Genomic DNA, 19,129 nt, shown 5'->3' with positions numbered 1-19,129 from the left:
TCCATTTAGGTCCTGTTAAATCGTTCTACACATCCATTGCTCTGGGGATGATATAAGGATGTATTCACTCGTTCTATTCCATGCCTATCCAAAAATTCTCTGAATTCTCTAGAAACAAGTTGAGATCCATTGTCGGACAAGCACTTCCTTGGAAACCCTTCTCTCCAGAATAGCCGTTCCATAAATTTCATTATGCTACTGCTGGAAATGTCCTTAAACACACAAACCTCTGGCCATTTCGACAATAAATCCATAACCACCAACAGGTAGCTATCCCTTCCACCACCAATGTTAAATGGGCCTAGTAGGTCCAAAGCAATTTCATCCCAAGGGACACGCGGACAATCCCTCACAACCATGGGAACCTTCTGTACTTTCAGCCCTTTGTTCCCTTCAACACATTCCACACAGTCTTTGACTCGTTCCTCAGTGTCTTTGTCAATCCCAGGCCACCAGAATTCAGATCTTACCAAGCCCTTTGTTCTGGCAAGACCTAAATGCCCAACATGAGCCAAATCTAAAACTAGTTTCCTCATTCCAACTGGAACAACCATCTGATGTCCTTTGTACAAATAACCATTGTGGACCCATAGCTCTTCCTTTACCTTGGCAAACCCACTCATCTCGCCTTTGTAATTCCTTATTTTACCTTCCACAACCAATGTCAGTAAACTTTGATAAACATCGTCTTCACTGCAGGCAATATCCCAATCATTTTTCCTTAATGTTTCATGTACTTGGAATATCTCTGCACTCTCCCCTGGACCTGAGTAATCATCAAACTCACCATTCGACAAATCTCTCCGAACCGATCTAGATAATGCGTCTGCAACTACATTGACCTCCCCCTTGACATGGAGCATGGTATATTGCAAACCTTGTAATGCCGTGACCCATTTCATAATGCGCCTTGACACTCCCTCCAAACCACCTTTTGTGAAAATCCCAACAAGAGGTTTATGGTCTGTGCAAATGGTGAATTTCCTCCCCCACAAATACCTTTTAAACTTCTCAACTCCCCAAACACATGCGAGGGCCTCCTTCTCAACAACAGAGTATCTAGACTCTGGTCCCTTTAAAGACCTGGATGCAAATGCCACTGTATGTAAACCAACTTGGTCCTCTTGCATCAGAACCGCCCTAACACCATAATCACTGGCATCAACAAAAAGCAACGTAGGCTTACCTTCTTCAAATATCTTCAAAATGGGTGCATCGACAATGGCCTCTTTTATCATCTTAAATTTTTTCTTACAATGGTCATCCCACCTAAACGTCACTCCCTTACGGGTAAGCAATCTCATGTTCATTGACATTTCTGATAATCCTCTGACAAATTTACCGTAGAACTCAACTAGTCCCAAAAATGACATTATGTCCCCCTTAGACTTGGGCTCCTCCATTCTCTTTATAGCCTCAATGGCTTCCTCTTTGGGCTTGACCCCCTCACCTGTAATCTCGTGGCCCAAGTAAACCACTTTGTTAGCCTTAAAGGTACACTTTTCCATGGCAATGGTAAGTCCTGCTTCCTTCAATATGTCTAACACTCTCTTCAAGCGATGATCATGCTCACTCTCGTCACTCCCACACACAAGAACATCATCCTGATAACACATCACCCCTTTCTCTCCCCCAAGTAATCTGTGCATTATGCTTTGAAACACACTTGCCGCTGAGACTAGCCCAAACGGCATACGCACACACCTGAATAAACCAATTGGCGTGATAAAAGCAGTAAAGTCCCTGGAATTAGGGTGTAACTCAACCTGGTGGTAGGCCGACTTTAAATCTAATATAGAAAATATCTTAGAGCCAGATACCCCCACCATCAGATCATCTATTCTGGGCAGGGGGAACCTGTCTTCCACAACCATACTGTTCAAATGTCGAAGATCAATGCAAAGTCTCAATGACCCATTATTCTTCCTGACAACCACTATGGGGCTAACCCACTCTGATGCATCTATCCTTTCGATAACTCCAGCAAGAGGAATAGTTCGCAGTTTTGCAATTTTTGGTACTGCGCCCCTCTTCAGGCGAATCACATGAACAAACGCTTTCAAACACCCCAATTTCCCAGATGAATTTGCTTGTACCTCTGTAGCGTCTCCACCCACCACAGACAGTACCTGCTCAGGATGACTTGCCTCAAGCCTTATTTTCAATTCGGCCTGATCGCTCCATGACAGCAATTCTCCCCCTTTGTTGGTAACATATACAAACCCTGTGGACTTCCTATCCTTAAATTGTAATTCAGCATCAAAGCATCCTGTAATGTCTATGGGCACATCACCGTATGCATTTGCTCTGACAGTGTTCTCCCACAAAGTACAACAATTGAACTTATCTTTCCACACCTGCACACTTATTAATGTGTAATCCGCTCCACTGTCCATAAGCATGCGTATGGGTACTCCTCGAATTACAATATCAGCATAAGGCTTCTGCTTCTTCACCCTGCCATCAATAGTATTCACTGTAAACACAACTTCTCTACCATCCTCACAGTAGAATTCATCTTCATAGCTCCCACTTATTTCATGCACTTGATTTGACCCAGGATTGAAGTTTCTACAACACCAGGCAATGTGCCCTCTTACACCACACTCATTACATATGATATGAATGGCAAAACATTCCTTATCAAAAGCTATAAGTGATAAACTCCCGCATCTGAAACACCGTCCCTTGGAGTCCCATAATCCTTAACAGCCTTAAAGGAATTCAATTCTCTCGACATTCCTCTACTGTCTTTTGTTGGAACCCATTGTTGATTCCAACCTCTGCCAGTTGCCGGCTTATTATCTTGGCGCGTCTCATTGCTCTTCCCATACTGCGCGGAACGCCTTGGGTTCCCTGCATTTTGTCTCTGAACAACTTTTGACACCTTTTGTACTGCCCCTTCGCTCTCTTCCAACTTGGGTCTTCCATTGTTAACAGTATCTGTTTGAAGCACTTTAATGCACTTGTCAGTATGTTCTACCATTTTTGCTATTTTGATCGCTCGATCTGAGGTGGGGTTCCTCTCCTTCCATAGTTCTTTCCTGATACTGTCATTGGAACATTTGATCATCAGTTGATCTCTTAAGTGCTCATCCTGACAGTGAGTAAACCTGCATTTCACTGCCAAACCCCTCAAAGCCGTAACAAAATCCTCAATACTTTCACCACTCTTCTGTTCCCTTGTGGCGAACTTATATCTTTCCAGAATAATATTCTCCTCCACCCTATAGTGCCTGTCCAATTTTGCTAACGTTTTCTCATAAGGACCTCCATCTGGTATATCAATGGGCTCTGGCAACTTCTTTAAAACGTCCTGCCCCGCAGTTCTTAAGCAATGAAACAACAAAGCCTCCTTACGCTCATTGGAGTAGTTGGCACCAAATACTGCTAACGCATACTTGTTGAAACCCTCCTTCCAGTCCACCCATCGCACCCTGGGCTCACCTGGCGCAGGAAGGAAAAAAACAGGCGCAGGCACATTCGCCATGTCTCACTCAAAATATGTAACGTTGCAGAAGTACTATAAGTATATTCGAGTGCCCAGGAATGTCTCCTAAACACTCACCATCAGTCTCCTCAGTGTGAGTGCCCAGTAATGTCTCCTAAACACTCACCATCAGTCTCCTCAGTGTGAGTGGTGGGATGCAGTGCCAGTGGTCCAACATAGACCTGCTCGTGGCCCGCCACTCCTCTATCCCGAAGAGCGCGCAGTTAGATCGTGGCTCCTCTTCGCACTACCGAATCCGAAAACAGCTGATTCCCGACTCCCGACTGCGGCTCCAAACACCATGGAAACGGCGCCAAACCAAAATGGCTGCCACGTCCTCGGGTCCTTTCCTCTAGGACGTGAGGACGTCACTCGGGAGACACAGGGGTCGCGCAGAGTCCTCGGCGGTGACGTGAGGAGATGACGGCGTTCCCCCGCACCCGGTAAGCGAACGCAAGTACTATTCAAATGTACATCCAATTGTAATGGCGCTAGTGGGGCAACTGCCGCTGTCCAAACACCCCAACTACAGTTTTTTGGGAGGCGTATGACTATAGAGGGAGTGTACCTCTCGATCTCTGAAGATCCTGCTCCCTCCGCCTTGCGAACCACACTGCTGGGATTCCGTTCGGCTGCCACGCCGAAAAATCCTCACTGGCGAAGAGCTGGGTCCTCCAAGCGAGCCGGGGGTCGTCTCCAGGAGTCCGCTCCTCTCAGACCTCATCGCCAAATGTTAAGTTGCCAAATAGACTGCTCACACGTAGTACTGTATATCCAAGACCTTTTATTGAAGGTACAGCTACATACATAAGACGACCCCCAGCAGGAGGCTTACAACGGTCCTCTTTCGGTCAACCTTCTCATCTCACCTCAGCACCCTAGAACCCTCACCATGCAATGAAGTTCTAATGTCACTAAGGGTGACAGAAAGCAATATGATGTATACACTAAACATTTCAAAGGCTGACAGGCATAACATGTAGATATCAAGGGAGGCATGTAAATGTGTGATACAAAGAGGAATGCCTATCCTAACACTCACCGGTTACAAAACTGAAAAATGGACCCCACAAGAGCTGAAGGGCGATCAGTCTAGATAAGGCCTCGGGACACTCAGGCCAAGGGTCATGAAACCCCTGAAACTATGCAACTACGGGTATTACGGGCTCCCATTTCTAAGGCTGAAAGAGAAAAAAGAAGAGAACAGCAGCTTTGTTTGTATTGCGGAAAAGCTAGACATTTCTTACGGGATTTCCCTACAAAACCCCCCAAGAAGGTGGTAGGTGCCACGGACAATGACCACAAAGACAAGGAACAGGAGCCGGAAAACTCAGACGCCCGACAAGTGTAGAGGTCCACTTGTCGAGCGGAATCAAGAAAGTTATAACAACCTCACACCTGGTCATTCCAGTATTAATAGCCCACCCCCAACAACCATCGAGAGTACATGCTCTAGAGGCCTGCATCCAAAGTGGTGCAGTGGGAAATTACATTGATCAGGGGTTGGCTGCACGGATAGGCCTTCCGCTTCAGCAAAAACAGCACTCAGAAAATGTCACTGCCGTGGATGGCTTTCAGCTGTCTTCGGGGCCAGTAACTCAACACACCGACGAGGTAATGCTGACATGTCAGGATGGTCACCGGGAAAGTATTTCATTTGGTCTCATAGGGGACCCCAGTTCCAAATGGTTCTAGGAATGCCATGGGTGGAAACCCATGATCCAAGGATCGACTGGCGCACCAGAAAGCTGACCTTTCCCCGAGAATACACCAAGAGCTGCTACCTTAAGGATGTGAGGAGATTACAACACAAGGAGAACCCCATACTGGGAATGTCGGGCTCATTGCCTTCCGAATATCAAGACTTTGCGGATGTGTTCCAAAAGGAACAAGCCAATACCCTACCACCACTCAAAACTTACGATTGCCAAATCGATCGGGTCCTGGGGCACAAGTTCCCTGCAGTAGAATCTATGCTCTGACTGAGAAGGAAAATCAGCATCTACGAACATATCTTGATCAGTATCTAGCTAATGGGTTCATCCGCCCATCCAAGTCTCCAGCCTCCTCAGCCCTCTTCTTCATACTAAAGAAAGAAGGGGACCTCAGGACCTGCATAGATTATAGGGCGTTAAACCAGATTACTGTAAAAAATAGGTATCCTCTGCCACTCATTCCTGAGCTACTCGACCAGGTAAAGAATGCTCAAATCTAAATGAAGTTAGATCTACGAGGAGCTTACCACCTGGTCAGAGTGAAAAAAGGTGACGAATGGAAGACAGTGTTATGAACCAAATATGGGCTATTCGAGTACCAGGTTATGCCCTTCGGGCTATGCAATGCACCAGCCGCATTCCAGTTCTTTATGAACGATGTACTCCACGAACTGCTAGACGTCTGTGTCCTTGTTTATATCGACGATATTCTCATTTATTCGGCATCCAAGGAGAAACATGTGGGCCATGTAAGAGCCATTTTGAAAAAGCTCTGTAAGAATCAATTATTCGCCAAACTAGAAAAATGTTTTTTCCACGTTACAGAACTCGATTTCTTGGGCTTTATGCTTACCCCACGAGGGGTACACATGGATACTCGTAAAGTGGAAGCAATTTTTCAATGGCCATCCCCGACATCAATCAAAGGGGTGCAGAGCGTACTCAGGTTTGCCAATTTCTATGGGAGGTTTATTTCGGGATTTTCACAAATCGTCCACCCTATCACCTCTTTGCTAAGAAAGAATAAAACGTTTTCTTGGACCCCCGGTGCTGAAAAGGCATTCCAGGAATTTAAATCGGCTTTCACTTTGTCCCCTGTTCTCCGGCATCCTTGACCCGATCTACCTTATGTGGTTGAGACCGACGCCTCCAATGTGGCCATGGGGGCGGTGTTCTCACAGAGAGACCCAGACACTGGACAGTTACATCCTATAGCATTTTGGTCCCGCAAGTTTGCAACACCTGAAAAGAACTATGCTATAACCGACAAAGAACTATTGGAAATCAAAGGAGCCCTTAAAGACTGGAGACATTACCTCCTGGGGGCTAGGCATACTGTCACCGTTATCACAGACCATCACAACTTACAGTATTTAAAGACAGCCAAGGCCCATTCATCTCGTCAGCTTCGCTGGGCTCTCTTCTTCGCGGAGTATGATTTCATAATCACGTACCGACCTGGAGTGCGGAATGGAAAAGCTGATGCTCTGTCACGAATGGGCAATAACCAGGATGCATTTATACCATCAGAACCAGTACCCATTATTCCGGAGGAACAAATTCAGAACCAGATTGCAGTAACCGCCTGTTGGGAAGAATTAAAGACCGATCTCCAATCGCAAATGGATCAAACCACCCAACAAGAATGGTTGAATGAGGGAGATCAGTACTCAGTCAGGGACAACTTACCCTATTTTCGGGTGAGACTATACATTAAGGATAAAGAAACCCAAAACAAGATCTTCGCCAACTACCATGACTCAATAGTGGAGGGACACCCCAGGATTACTCACGGGCCAAGATCAGGAAGAATTATTGGTGGCCAACTTGGAGAAAGGATGTAGCCCAATTCATAGCGACCTGTGTAGTCTGCGCACAGCAAAAATCTCAAAAGACCAGTACCGCAGGATTATTATGTCCCCTAAGCATACCACCGGTTCCTTGGCATACTTTGTCCAAGGATTTCATCACAGACTTACCTCCTTGTGACGGCTTCAACAATGTTAGTAGTGGTGGACTTATTCTCTAAAATGGCACACTTTATTCCACTAAAAGGACTTCCTATGGCTGGAATCCTGGCCACCTTGTTCCTGGAACAAGTAGTCAAATTGCATGGCTTCCCCTCAGTACTGATCTCTGATCGGGGACACAATTTGTCTCAGCCTTCTGGAGGAGTTACTGCAAGATTGACCTCTGCCTTTTTACCAGTCACCACCCCCAGACAGATGGTCTAACCGAAAGGAGTAACCAGATGCTGGAGCAGTACCTGAGGTGCATGCTGCAACAGACCGAAGGATCCTGGAAAGATGTTCTTTGGCTAATGGAATTTGCTTACAATAACTCTATCCACACTAGCACGGGACAAACCACATTCTACATCATGAATGGTCGGCAGCCCCGGACATCTTCCTTTGACCAACTTGATGAGCTAGAAATGCCGGCAATTACCTCCCTACATAAGACTATTAATCAAACCCTCAAGGAAGCAACCAAGAGCTTAACTAAAGCCAGAGAACAACAAAAGAAGTTTGCTGACCGGCATAGAAGGGAAGCTCCACACTACCAAATCGGAGATAAAGTATGATTAGCGGCCAGAAATGTCCCGCTAAAAGGACCTTGAGTCTTCTGCCCCAGGTATCTTGGGCCCTATCCCATCAAAGCCATCATCAACCCAGCCGCAGTAAAGCTAGAGCTACCTTACAATATGCAAATCCACCCTGTATTTGACATTTCCCTCTTAAAGCCTGTGAAGCCTGAGACGAGAATTACACAACCACCGGAACCCGAAATTATCAAAGGAGAACCTGAGTATAAGGTTAAGGACATCTTGGACTCTAAAATGGTGCGGTCAAAACTGTACTACTTAATCGACTGGAAGGGTTATGGACCTCAAGATCGCACTTGGGAGCCTGTGAAGTTTATCCATGCGCCTCCACTAATCAGGCAGTTTCATCGCAATAACGCCACCAAGCCTGGACCAGGGAGAATATTGCCCGTGAGAGGGGCCTTGCGGGGGAGTGCTGTCATGGCCACTAATCAAAGGGCCAGTCCTTCCTCATCCCCAGGGTATCATTGGACCCAGTCCTGGCACCTCTGGCGCCAGGCTCATGTAAAAGTGTGCTCTGCACACTCTATGCCAAGGGCGTGTGCAGCTCGGCCGGGCGTGGCCATAGAACAGAACTGGAAGGCACGTGGTGCAGCAGTCCCAAAGAAAGGCAAGGAGGAGTCAGTAGGTGGGGCTAAAGGGAAGGGCCTGAGCCAGCCTATATAAGGCCAGCCTATCCACGTGCTTTCGCTTCGCGTTATTCTGCTTTCAGCAGCGTAACGCTCTCAGCTGCGCATCAGTGGATTTCTGCAGCCCCATCCTTAAGATATTCCTGAGAGCGCTCCTTACCTGCAGTCTACTGCTACATTGCCATTCACGCCATTCACCCCAACTTCTCCATCGCTGAGGGCGCTCCTTACCTGTTGCCAGCCGCTACATTGCTGAGCGCGCTCTTTACCTGCTGCCCATCGCTACATCGCTGGGCACGCATCTTACCTGCTGCCTGCCGCTACATCGCTGGGCGCGCATCTTACCTGCTGCCCACCGCTACATCGCTGAGAACGCTTCTTACCTGCAACTCACCGTGGGCAGGGTTGGACTCTTCCTCTTACCTGCATTCCAACACGCTGGGAGCCGAAATCTTCTTTCTCACCGGCATTCCATCACGGTCAGAGTCAGAGTCTCCATCCTGCAACCGCGAATCTTCATCGAGAATCCAGACGCCATTCTTCATAGTCGGCCTGCACCTACGAGGAAATGAGAACACAAAAGGTTAGAACTGCATATGCATATTGAACGCACGGCCGCATCAAATAAAAGACTAGAGATTTCTATAAAGACCAACTCACATGTCACTATTGAAACTCCATCAGCCTCTAAATTTTTCCCTACACTCTTCAGTCCCGATTTACTTCTCTGTGCCTATGGAAATGGAATGAGACATTGCAAGAATAATTATTAGACGAAATACAGACAGTCTAATCGAACAATAGTCATAACAAAAGACTTACCTTCTAAGTGGATTGGTCGCAGCTGGTCTGGATCAACAGTCCCACGGACCAGTGAAGTAACTTGGTCCATTCTACGTGCCCCTGCTAGGATAAGCAGGATGGATAGCTCGACATTACAAACTACAGGTGAGCTTATATGGGAAAGCGCTTGCACACTGTATTTTGGCACAAAAGGGTTGGGGGAAGTCACGATATCCCCACTCCATTTTCATTGCCTCTCCTCTTCACTCAGGGGCAACACTCATCTCCCGAGCTGCAGGTCCAACCACTATCTGGAGGGAAAGGTGATTCTGAGGAGTCAAGTCAAGGGAGGGCTCCAACCATGCCCCAACGCCCCTGCAGAGACCAGGTGAGCATAACAGCGGCCTATGGCCGCATTGGGTAGAAAGTGCAGGCCTACAGGTTTGAGGCTGGTAGGTGCTGGCGCAAGTGCTGAGAGGTAGACAGAGGCTGGGGTGATTAGTTATGGGAGGCCAGGTCCCTGAGGGATACATAAGGTCCCTGGCCACAAATCACAACAAGTGTGAGATTAGCATAGTAGGGATGAAGGGAAGGAGGATGTTAAGAGGAAAGTCTTGAGCTTCTGGAATTTGAGGAAGTTGTGCTCAAGACGGAGAGGGACGGGGAGGTTGTTCCATAAGAGGGAGCTAGCTGAAGAAAGTGATTGGCCACCGGCCCTCTGTTTAGTGAAACGCTTTACACACAGAGAGTTGGTGCCAGAGGACCACAGAGGTCTAGAGGGAGAGTATTTAGTAAGATAAAGTTGCCGATTGCATGTTCACAGGCCCCGGACAGCCTTGTGGATGATGCAAAGGGATTTGAATGTAATCAGTGCCCCAACCATGAGCCAGTGAAGAGTTTTTAGGGCAGTAGATTTGCAGTCCCTCGGCTTAATGCCAAGGATAAGTCTTGCTGCCCTATTCTGGATTAGCTGGAGGGGTCATAAAGTGGAAACAGGTAGATTTAGGAGAAAGTTCTTGCAGTAGTCAAGCCTAGAGAGAACCAGTGCCAGGGTAACATTGAGTTTCTGGGGGAAAGTGAGAAAAGGGAGAATTCCTTTGAGAAGGAAGAGTTGAAAGTGGGACTTCTTGGCAATGTCCTGAGTGTGAGGGAGGAAGGAGTGAGAGGAGTTTAAGATGCCGCCAAGGTTTCTGGTTTCAGAAGAAGGAGCCAGGGGAGAGCCCATAGAGGATGGCCAGAGTGAGGGGAAAAAAGAGGGGGCAAGCCTCCCGATGGGAATGTTCTCAGACTTGCTGGTATTGAGGCGGTGATCGTTGGAAGTACACCAGGACTGGATGGCAGATAGGCAGTCTGGGATGATGCAAGAGAGGGTCAGCAGGGAGTTTGAAAAAGAGTTGTGTGTCATCTGCATAGCATTCGAAGTTGGCAGAGAATGAGGAAATGAGGAGTTCTAGCGGAGCAAGTTAAGTGTTGAAAACCAGTTCTATGTCATTTCCTATCAAACCTACCTCACTGTTTTGATTCAGACATGTTCCATTATTGTATTGTACCGCATTGTATGGAAATGTATAAAGCGCAACATTCGCCCAAAAGCATCCTAGCACGCCGTGCAACGTGGTGAGGCAGAAATAATTTAGAAGTGATGAGTCTACAGGGCCTTACGGAAGGCAGACTGTGGCTCTGATACGGTGCTGCAGGGAGTTCAAGAGACCAGCGGTCACCACTGAAATGGAGAGGCCCGTAATCCGACTGTATTTAACCGCAGGGATGGGGACTAAGCAGGCATCAGCAGAGCTCAGTGCTCGGCCCAGAACATATAGCCCAAATTTAGCTTGTAAGTATTCTGCTCTTTGACTGTAGCTCAGAAGGCCCGATGGACAAGACAGAGGGCTTTAAAGTGGATGTGCTGGGCTATTGGGAGCCAGTGAAGCCCCCTAAAAATGGGGGCGATGTGGGTCCAGCAGGGGGAGGAGATAGCGAGGCGTGCAGCATAATTCTGACAGACCTGAAGATGCTGTATAAAGCATGCAGGTTGGGCAACAAATAGGGAATTATACTAATCAATTGTAGAGGTGACAAGAGCAGAGACTACAGGTGCACGGAGGTGAGCAGGGAGAAAAGGACATGACAAAGATGTTTAAGTTGAAAGTAGCCCTACTGACAAACTCTGCTGACCTGTGGCTCCATGGAATGGGAGGATGAGAGTTTCACTCCCAGGACCAGCACCTCAGTCTTTTCGCCGTTCAACTTGAGCCAGTTGTTGTGCATCCATTCCCCCACAGCTTACAGGCAGACACAGACCTGGCCACTGATTCAGGAATGGAAAGATTAAGGCAGACCAGGATCTGAGTGTCATCATCATATGAATAGCAAAGGCAGCCGTGAGAGAAGATACATTTGGTCAGAAGTTGAACGTAGGTGTTAAATAGGACCAGGGAGATAGCCGCCCCCTAGGCGACACCACAGGTGAGGGCCGCTGCGTGGGAAAGTAAAGGAGGAAGAGCAAGAATTTGAAAATGGTCTGACAGAAAAGAGGAGAACCAGACTGGGACGGTTCCCGAGAGGCCAGACCCCATCAAGCAATCTAGCAGGACCCATGATCGATGGTGTCAAAGGCAGCTGAGAGGTTGAAAACAGCAAGACGCTGATGCCGCCCTTGTCTTGAGTCCTGTCCAGATCATCCATAACAGAGACCAGGAGACTCTCTGTCCCCCATCCTGGACGGAAGCCAGATTGAGAGTTGTGAAAAAAGGAGGATTCCTTAAGAAAAGTAGTGAGTAACCAACAGACCAAGCATTCCAGAATCTTCATAGAGAAAGGTAGAAGAGAGATAGGTTGGAAATTAGCTGGAACCAGGGGGTCCAGGGAGGGTTTATTCAACAGAGGAATGACTCTGGCATGCTTGAGGGAGGAAGGGATAACACTGATTTGGAAGGAGGTGTTCACAGCTTTGATTAGCGAGTGGCCGAACTGAGACAGGATGTCCTTGATTATACCGAGAGGGATAGGATCTCAAGGCGAGGCCTCCTTAAATTTGAGTATGGCTGCCAGAAACGTCTAGTGAAGAGAACGTTGGAAATGTTGACGAAGAATAGTGTGTGCGGGCACAGTAGGGGGCTGTGAGGTCAAGGATGACTATAGTGCAGGGGGATTAATGTTCAATATAATTTTGTTAATTTTGTCCACAAAAAAGAGCGACAGGGAGTCACATATGTCCTGCATAGGAGGAACCATAAGAGGTCCAGCTAAAGAAAGACCCAGATCAATTTTAAACAACTCTTTGGAGTGGTTAATGGAAGTCTCATTAAGTGAGGCATAGTGAGTCTGTTTGGCACTGATGATGGCACAATGCTACTGTGCAGTGACCTGTGAAAAGGCAAGTTTGGCAGTAGGGGCATGAATAAGTCTCCATTCGTGCTAGAACTGTCTGCGCTTCAAGTGGAGTGCCCAAAGTTCATCTGTAAACCACTGCTGCAATGGACGAGAGGACGATCTGGACACCTTGAGGGGGGCTAATGAATCTGCCACCAAAACTAAGGTGTTGAATAAGGAGCCAACATCTATGTTGGTGGTTCCTAAATGCTGAGCGCATATTTTTGCAGCAATGTCAGCCTGTGAGATAGAGCGCCAACCACGTCAAGAAGCGTCATGGAGATCAGAGGAATGCTTCAAAACCCTAATGTCCCAGACAAATGGGACAGTAAAATGATCAGTCCAGGTGACTGGAAAAGTAGGAAAGACTGTCAACTCTGAGCACAGTGAAATATGAGGTCCAAGTTATTGCCCAACCCATGGGTAGGGCCGGTGGCATTTAGGGCGCGCAAGACTTCCCACATAGAAGAGATGAAGCTTTGGACCCCTATGCCATTTATTAAAGTATGAATGTCTAATTGTCAATGTTTTGTGGCACTGCATAGGTTTTACGCAAACATACAGACTCTTTCCTGTCCCTATGTCCTAAACTCTTCAAGGAGACACACCTTTTCCCTCTCTTCCACTTCAGGTAGTCTTCCAGCCCCACACCAGACCTGCTATTTTCCTCACTCCTTTGCTCTATTTTTCTCATGTATATATCACCCTCCTGCACCTCGGTAGCAGCGACAACCCAAGAATAGCCATCTCCAATTCTCCATGGAATATAAAAGAGGCAAGACACAATGGTGATGGGAGATTTGAAGGCGGCAGGTTTTATTAAATTCGGTTAGAGTTAGCTATTGTGTGCTCCATAAACAATCATCGTTTTGCATTTAAATGTAATACCATTGATTATCCGTAAAGAAAATTCAATCTCTTCTGGGTAAAATGTTTCAATTCTGTGCAATTATGTTTCAGGTCCCAGGTCACTTCCAGATCGATTACTTCCGGGGTTTGGGTATATTTAATGACCTGGCCTTCCCCATTTGTCAACAAGTGCCTTTGATTACCCTATCTTCTACAGATGGAGTGCAGTCGTGTTCTTCCTGAGGGCAGCCATCATGTCTGAGCCCCAGGGTACATCAGTGCAGCACACTCTTATTTTGTTGTGGTAGCTGTTACTTTTGGTTGGGGTCGCCCTGTAACTCCACCAAGGCTCTTAGGAAGCAACCAATGTGCTAAAATGTCCTAACCTAGTTAGAACCCAACCTCTCCAATGCCCCTCATATGTTTAGCAGAAATGCAGCATTACCAAATTTCAAGAGATGAACCCCATTTGGCAAAAATAGCCTCAGTCTCTTATGTATATATGAATGCCTGTCAAAACCAAGACCTTGCCTCTTCATATTTTTCTTCAATACCATGTTTAGCCGCAGTCTGAAGTGTTCAATGGCCATTTGCGATCTTGCTCTTCTCCACGTGACCCTGGGTATGATCTCTGACCACATTATTTCCGTACTCCCTATTAAGGTGGCCAATGACATTGAAGTAAGCTTTATTTTATGGAGTATGGGTGCTCTGCCCAGTTCTGTTAGTTTGTTGAACCCTAAATGAATTAGAATTACTTGGGGGGTGGGATCCCCTAACAGCCTTTTTTCAACAACTCCCAACAATGAGTCCCATATCATGCCTGGTGTGCTGGCTAATGTGAGCCTAGTCCCCTAGATACTAAGCCATTGTCCCTGTAAAATCCATGTGGTTTAACTGCCCCGCTCTACAAGGTAAGAGTGTCCAATCACTCATATGCACATGTTTTCTGAGGAAAAATAAGAGGACATTCTAACTTAAAACTAAACATTTGTTTAATACATCCACATCACACCTCAATCTTATTGCTAGCAATGATACTAAGCTTTGGCCTGCAGAGTGGCCTCACTCCCACTTAATAAAGCGGGTTCATTTAGAACCTCTACTCTCCCTATGATGATGCCTGCCTGCCCTATTGGAAGAGGAGGGGCTTGGGAGTACAAGAGTAAACATTAAAAGGGGATTCCCTCTGTCCATTGCCCTATTGTTCCCCTTGAAGATGAACTGAGATGTTTACAGACGTATCTATAGCACTAGGAGCCTGCTTCATGGTCACTGCTTTTGACAACACATATATGGTGTGCATTCCTTCGCAATGGCACCAGATGCACTCTGTCTGCCTTCCTTCGGGACCCCTTGGGTCTGCCTTTCTAGCCATGGCTTCATGTCGGGATGCAAGGCTCACCCTCATAGCACTGCCTGCCTTCCTTCGTGATCCTTTGGCTCTGCATTTCTAGGCATTGCTTCATGTCGGGGTGCAAGACTCACCCTCATAGCACGGGCTTATAGCACTGCCTGCCTTCCTTCATGACCCCTTGGTGCTGCCTTTCTAGCCATAGCTTCATGTTGGGATGCAAGGCTCACCCTCATAGCAGTTCCTGCCTTCCTTCGGGACCCCTTGGGTCTGCCTTTCTAGCCATGGCTTCATGTCGGGATGCAAGGCTCACCCTCATAGCACTGCCTGCCTTCCTTCGTGATCCCTTGGCTCTGCATTTCTAGTCATGGTTTCATGCCAGGGCTCAAGGGTCACCATCATAGCACTGCCTGCCTTGCTTCATGACCCTTGGCGCTGACTTTCTAGCCATGGCTTCATGTCGGGATGCAAGGTTCACCCTCATAGCACTGCCTCCCTTGCTTCATGACCCATTGGCGCTGCCTTTCTAGGCATTGCTTCATGTCGGGGTGCAAGACTCACCCTCATAGCACGGCTCATAGCAGTGCCTCCCTTCCTTCATGACCCCTTGGTGCTGCCTTTCTAGCCATGGCTTCATGTTGGGATGCAAGGCTCACCCTCATAGCAGTTCCTGCCTTCCTTCGGGACCCCTTGGGTCTGCCTTTCTAGCCATGGCTTCATGTCGGGATGCAAGGCTCACTCTCATAGCACTGCCTGCCTTCCCTCATGACCCCTTGGCTCTGCTTTTCTAGCCATGGCTTCATGTCAGGATGCAAGGCTCACCCTCATAGCACTGCCTGCCTTCCCTCATGACCTCTTGGCTCTACTTTTCTAGCCATGGCTTCATGTCGGGATGCAAGGCTCACCCTCCTAGCACTGCCTGCCTTCCTTCATGACCCCTTGGCGCTGCCTTTCTAGCCATGGCTTCCTGTCGGAATGCAAGGGTCACCCTCATAGCACTGCCTGACTTCCTTCATGACCCCTTGGTGCTGCCTTTCTAGCCATGACTTCATGTCGCGATGCAAGGCTCACCCTCAAAGCACTGCCTTCTTTGCTTCCTTCCATAACCCTTTACATGTATACCTAAACGACTGCTTTAATTTCGTCGTGTGCTTTTTGTAGTCAGAGTAATCACCCACTTTCAAAATAAGTGCATACAGCAACGTTTGTAACCATATGATTAAAAAATCAACGCACTTTTTTTATGAGATCTGAAACCGGTATAAATTCATATCTTTTGCAAACAAACCCCAATCTGGGTTGATGCACCCGTAGGAGAGCCTTGTGGTGTTCACAGATGTGAATTGCACAGTGACCGCTCAGTTTCTCATAAAGTGGACAAAATGCAAACCTTTTTTGTCAATTAATGAAGTCTAAATTTAAAAGTGCTTGGAGAGAATTGAATTCATCAGCCATGAATAAAAGGTTTGACCCGCAGGTTACACCCCCGTCCATGCAGCAGTAGTTCAACCCGCTTTTTCTTGGTAAAAAGGAAACCCTAGATTCTTCTGGTGTGGCCGTGATCAGACCAGCTGACATTAATTACAGCTTATTTTTCCCAAAACAAATTGATTTCTGTATACAGGGATTAAAACTGCTCCGACCTTTTAACCCTGTGTTGGCTACAGTTGACTATTCATGTGAAACTGGAACTTGGTCTAACTTGGAATGCTTTTTCTCACCCATTCCGACTGCAGCATCCTGTTCTGGGAGTGTGTTGTTTTTTGCATGAATCCGTGGAGCGTGGGAATTTGCTTTCTGTCCTATCCCAACTCCTAAACGCCACCAAATTCCTAACTAGACCATAGACTATGAATCTAAGGATTATTAGGCCTGTGGGCATTACAGAAGGAGAGAGATTTGAGGCCCTGCCTCCCTTCCACACGGCCTTCTCCCTCTCACTAAACTGAATGCTGGGCTGTTGCGGGTCTTTGTAGTCCACTGTAGGAATAGCGTGTACACAAACATTTATACTATTTACGGAAACATGATCAAATAAGTTCACACTTGATGAAAAAAAATCAAATTAAGCCACATCACAGTTACAAAAGTTAACTGATAACCATATATTTATGTTGTTGCAAAGTAACCATAAATAAGGAAGACATACAGTGACGTGTTCGATTAATCACTCACTATGGACAGCATGGGAGGTGTTGCATGTACTTTAATAGTAAAGATGGGTTCATAGTTTGATATTTAACAGTTACTTCAGCTAAATCCATAACTCTTTAGAATGTACTAATTTTGGTGTAATGTTGCATTTTTGTTGTGAACAACTTGCTATATACATTGTGGTGTGGGATGGCGCACAGCATGCCGGGATTTGCAAGGTCTGCGATGTTTAATGTCATTTGTAGACGCTAGGCTCCAGTCATCTATAGGGAAACGAGTACTGTGGTGAAGCCGTTTCATTGGTGCATGTGACACATTTGGAATCTCTTCCTTTGCAGTGTGGTACCCTGGACCAAGGCATTTACGTGAACCTGACCGAGAGAAACCTGCAGGATGCCCAGAAATTCATCCTTATGCATGAAGTGGTCCAGCCAGTTGTTACAGTTCCTTACTTCATGGAAGACAACAGCCGCCTTTCACATGTGGCGGTGGATGTTGTGCAGGGCAAGGACATGCTGTTCCACATCATGTATCTGGCCACAGGTGAGGACTTTCCCAAATAGCTAAATGTTAGTGCAGTATCAAGCCTCCGCCCTCCTGGGGGGGGGGGAATGCACGTTATTTGTGAAAACTTCATTTACATGGCTCTGAACCAACACTGAAAAACTTACCAGAGAAAAAACGATGTTAAATGCCAACAGCTGAAAAAATAGCCTCCGCCCCCCCCCCCTCTGCTGTTGAGGTCACCCATAGTAGATATTGTGAGAAAGACAATCGTGTTTCTCTCTGTGACACACAAGCATTCTGCACTATCAGTAAATGAGCACTCAATGTGAAGTATGTTTGATTTCATTTGACAGTTCAGTTAAGTTAATGTTGCAAACAGGATATCATATCTGTGGATAGTGGTAGGGGTTCTGGAAACATTGGAAACTGTCTTTTTTAGATGTGCAAAGCCTGTGAGGCCTTTTATTTATTTCATGAAGTCTGTAGGTCTAGCTAGAGGGAGCTTACGTTCTTTGTCAGATTTCATAAGGATGCAGCTTGAAGCGGGGGCTGGATTCAGCCAGCTGCTCCATGGGGCAGAAAGTGCACATTCTGAAAAAAAGCTCTATTATAGTAGTAGCCATTTTGTAGGAGCGAGTGGAGAGCGAATGGGGAGAGTATTTTGTGATGCTATAATGAGCATGTTTTGATTCCATGTTTCTGTGCATTTTTTCACTTTTGTGATATGAGGAATTGTCTATAATTGGAGGACGTTTGTTGAATGGTTCTCTTAAGAGCATGATTTCTTTTCAGTAATATAATATGGTTTCATAATAAAATAGCCAAGGTCCCAATCAACAACTACCAATTAAATCAGTATTTTCATGGGTGCCTTCTTGTAATGGTAGAGCATGCCTTGCTGTGGTTATTTCTGTCAGCTGACTCTAGCTGGATTGGATAGACAGTGAAGGCTGCAGTTCACCAAACCTAGCAGACAGAATTAAATGCACTATATGATTAGTGCACTTTGTTTTTGATGCTGCCTATCACATTCTCCTCTCCCAATAATTAGTTGTTTCAATATTATTTGTCCTGCTATTCAGAGAAATAAAGGCAAGGATATCAGAGCCTATATTCTATCAGTTTTATACTTATTCTAAAATTCAACGAGAACAGATGTATTAAAAAAATTAGGATACATTTAGAATTCCTGATCGAACTACAGGACAGCATGTTCAGAAAGAAATCCACTAATCTCGTTCCCCTTTTCCTGAGAACATAATGGTGCTTGAAGTCTTGGATATCTTTGCAAATCTCATAATTTAGAATTAGCTTATGGAAGAATAATGAGCACCTAAAACCCGAATGTCGACTTTGTCTGCTAGCCAAAGAGTCACTCAAACATTTAGTGCTATTTTGCCCTAAGCTGAAATCTGAAAGATCAATCCACTTGGGCCCATGGAGTGTAGTCCATCCATCCTTTTGTGCCGATGACTGGTGGAACCAGATGTACCAAGGAACCGACTTGAAACTGATATTTCCATTAACATGTTTTTTGGAGCAAATTGAAAAATGTCTGATGATGGCACCAGTAGGGAAACAAATTAGTAAAACCTGTCACGGTATAATCTGTTTAATAACTTCGTGAATGGAGCTCGCCCAAAAGTCTACTACTGATGATTGTTTGTATGT

General features: G+C 46.3%; 1 protein-coding gene across 2 annotated transcripts in view; it reads left to right on the top strand.

Annotated features, from left to right (window-relative positions):
- Positions 1 to 19,129, top strand: part of SEMA5A (semaphorin 5A) — a 2,281,219-nt gene that overhangs the window by 1,350,960 nt on the left and 911,130 nt on the right. For both annotated transcript variants that reach the window (XM_069613729.1, XM_069613730.1), the window contains one exon: positions 17,290 to 17,494. In XM_069613729.1, the coding sequence (XP_069469830.1) occupies positions 17,290 to 17,494 (205 nt within the window). The remainder of the gene's footprint in view (positions 1 to 17,289; positions 17,495 to 19,129) is intronic.

This window comes from Ambystoma mexicanum, chromosome 5p (genome assembly GCF_040938575.1).
Source record: "Ambystoma mexicanum isolate Mex_15411 chromosome 5p, UKY_AmexF1_1, whole genome shotgun sequence".
NCBI lineage: Eukaryota > Metazoa > Chordata > Amphibia > Caudata > Ambystomatidae > Ambystoma > Ambystoma mexicanum.
This window is presented reverse-complemented; position numbering and strand designations above follow the sequence as displayed.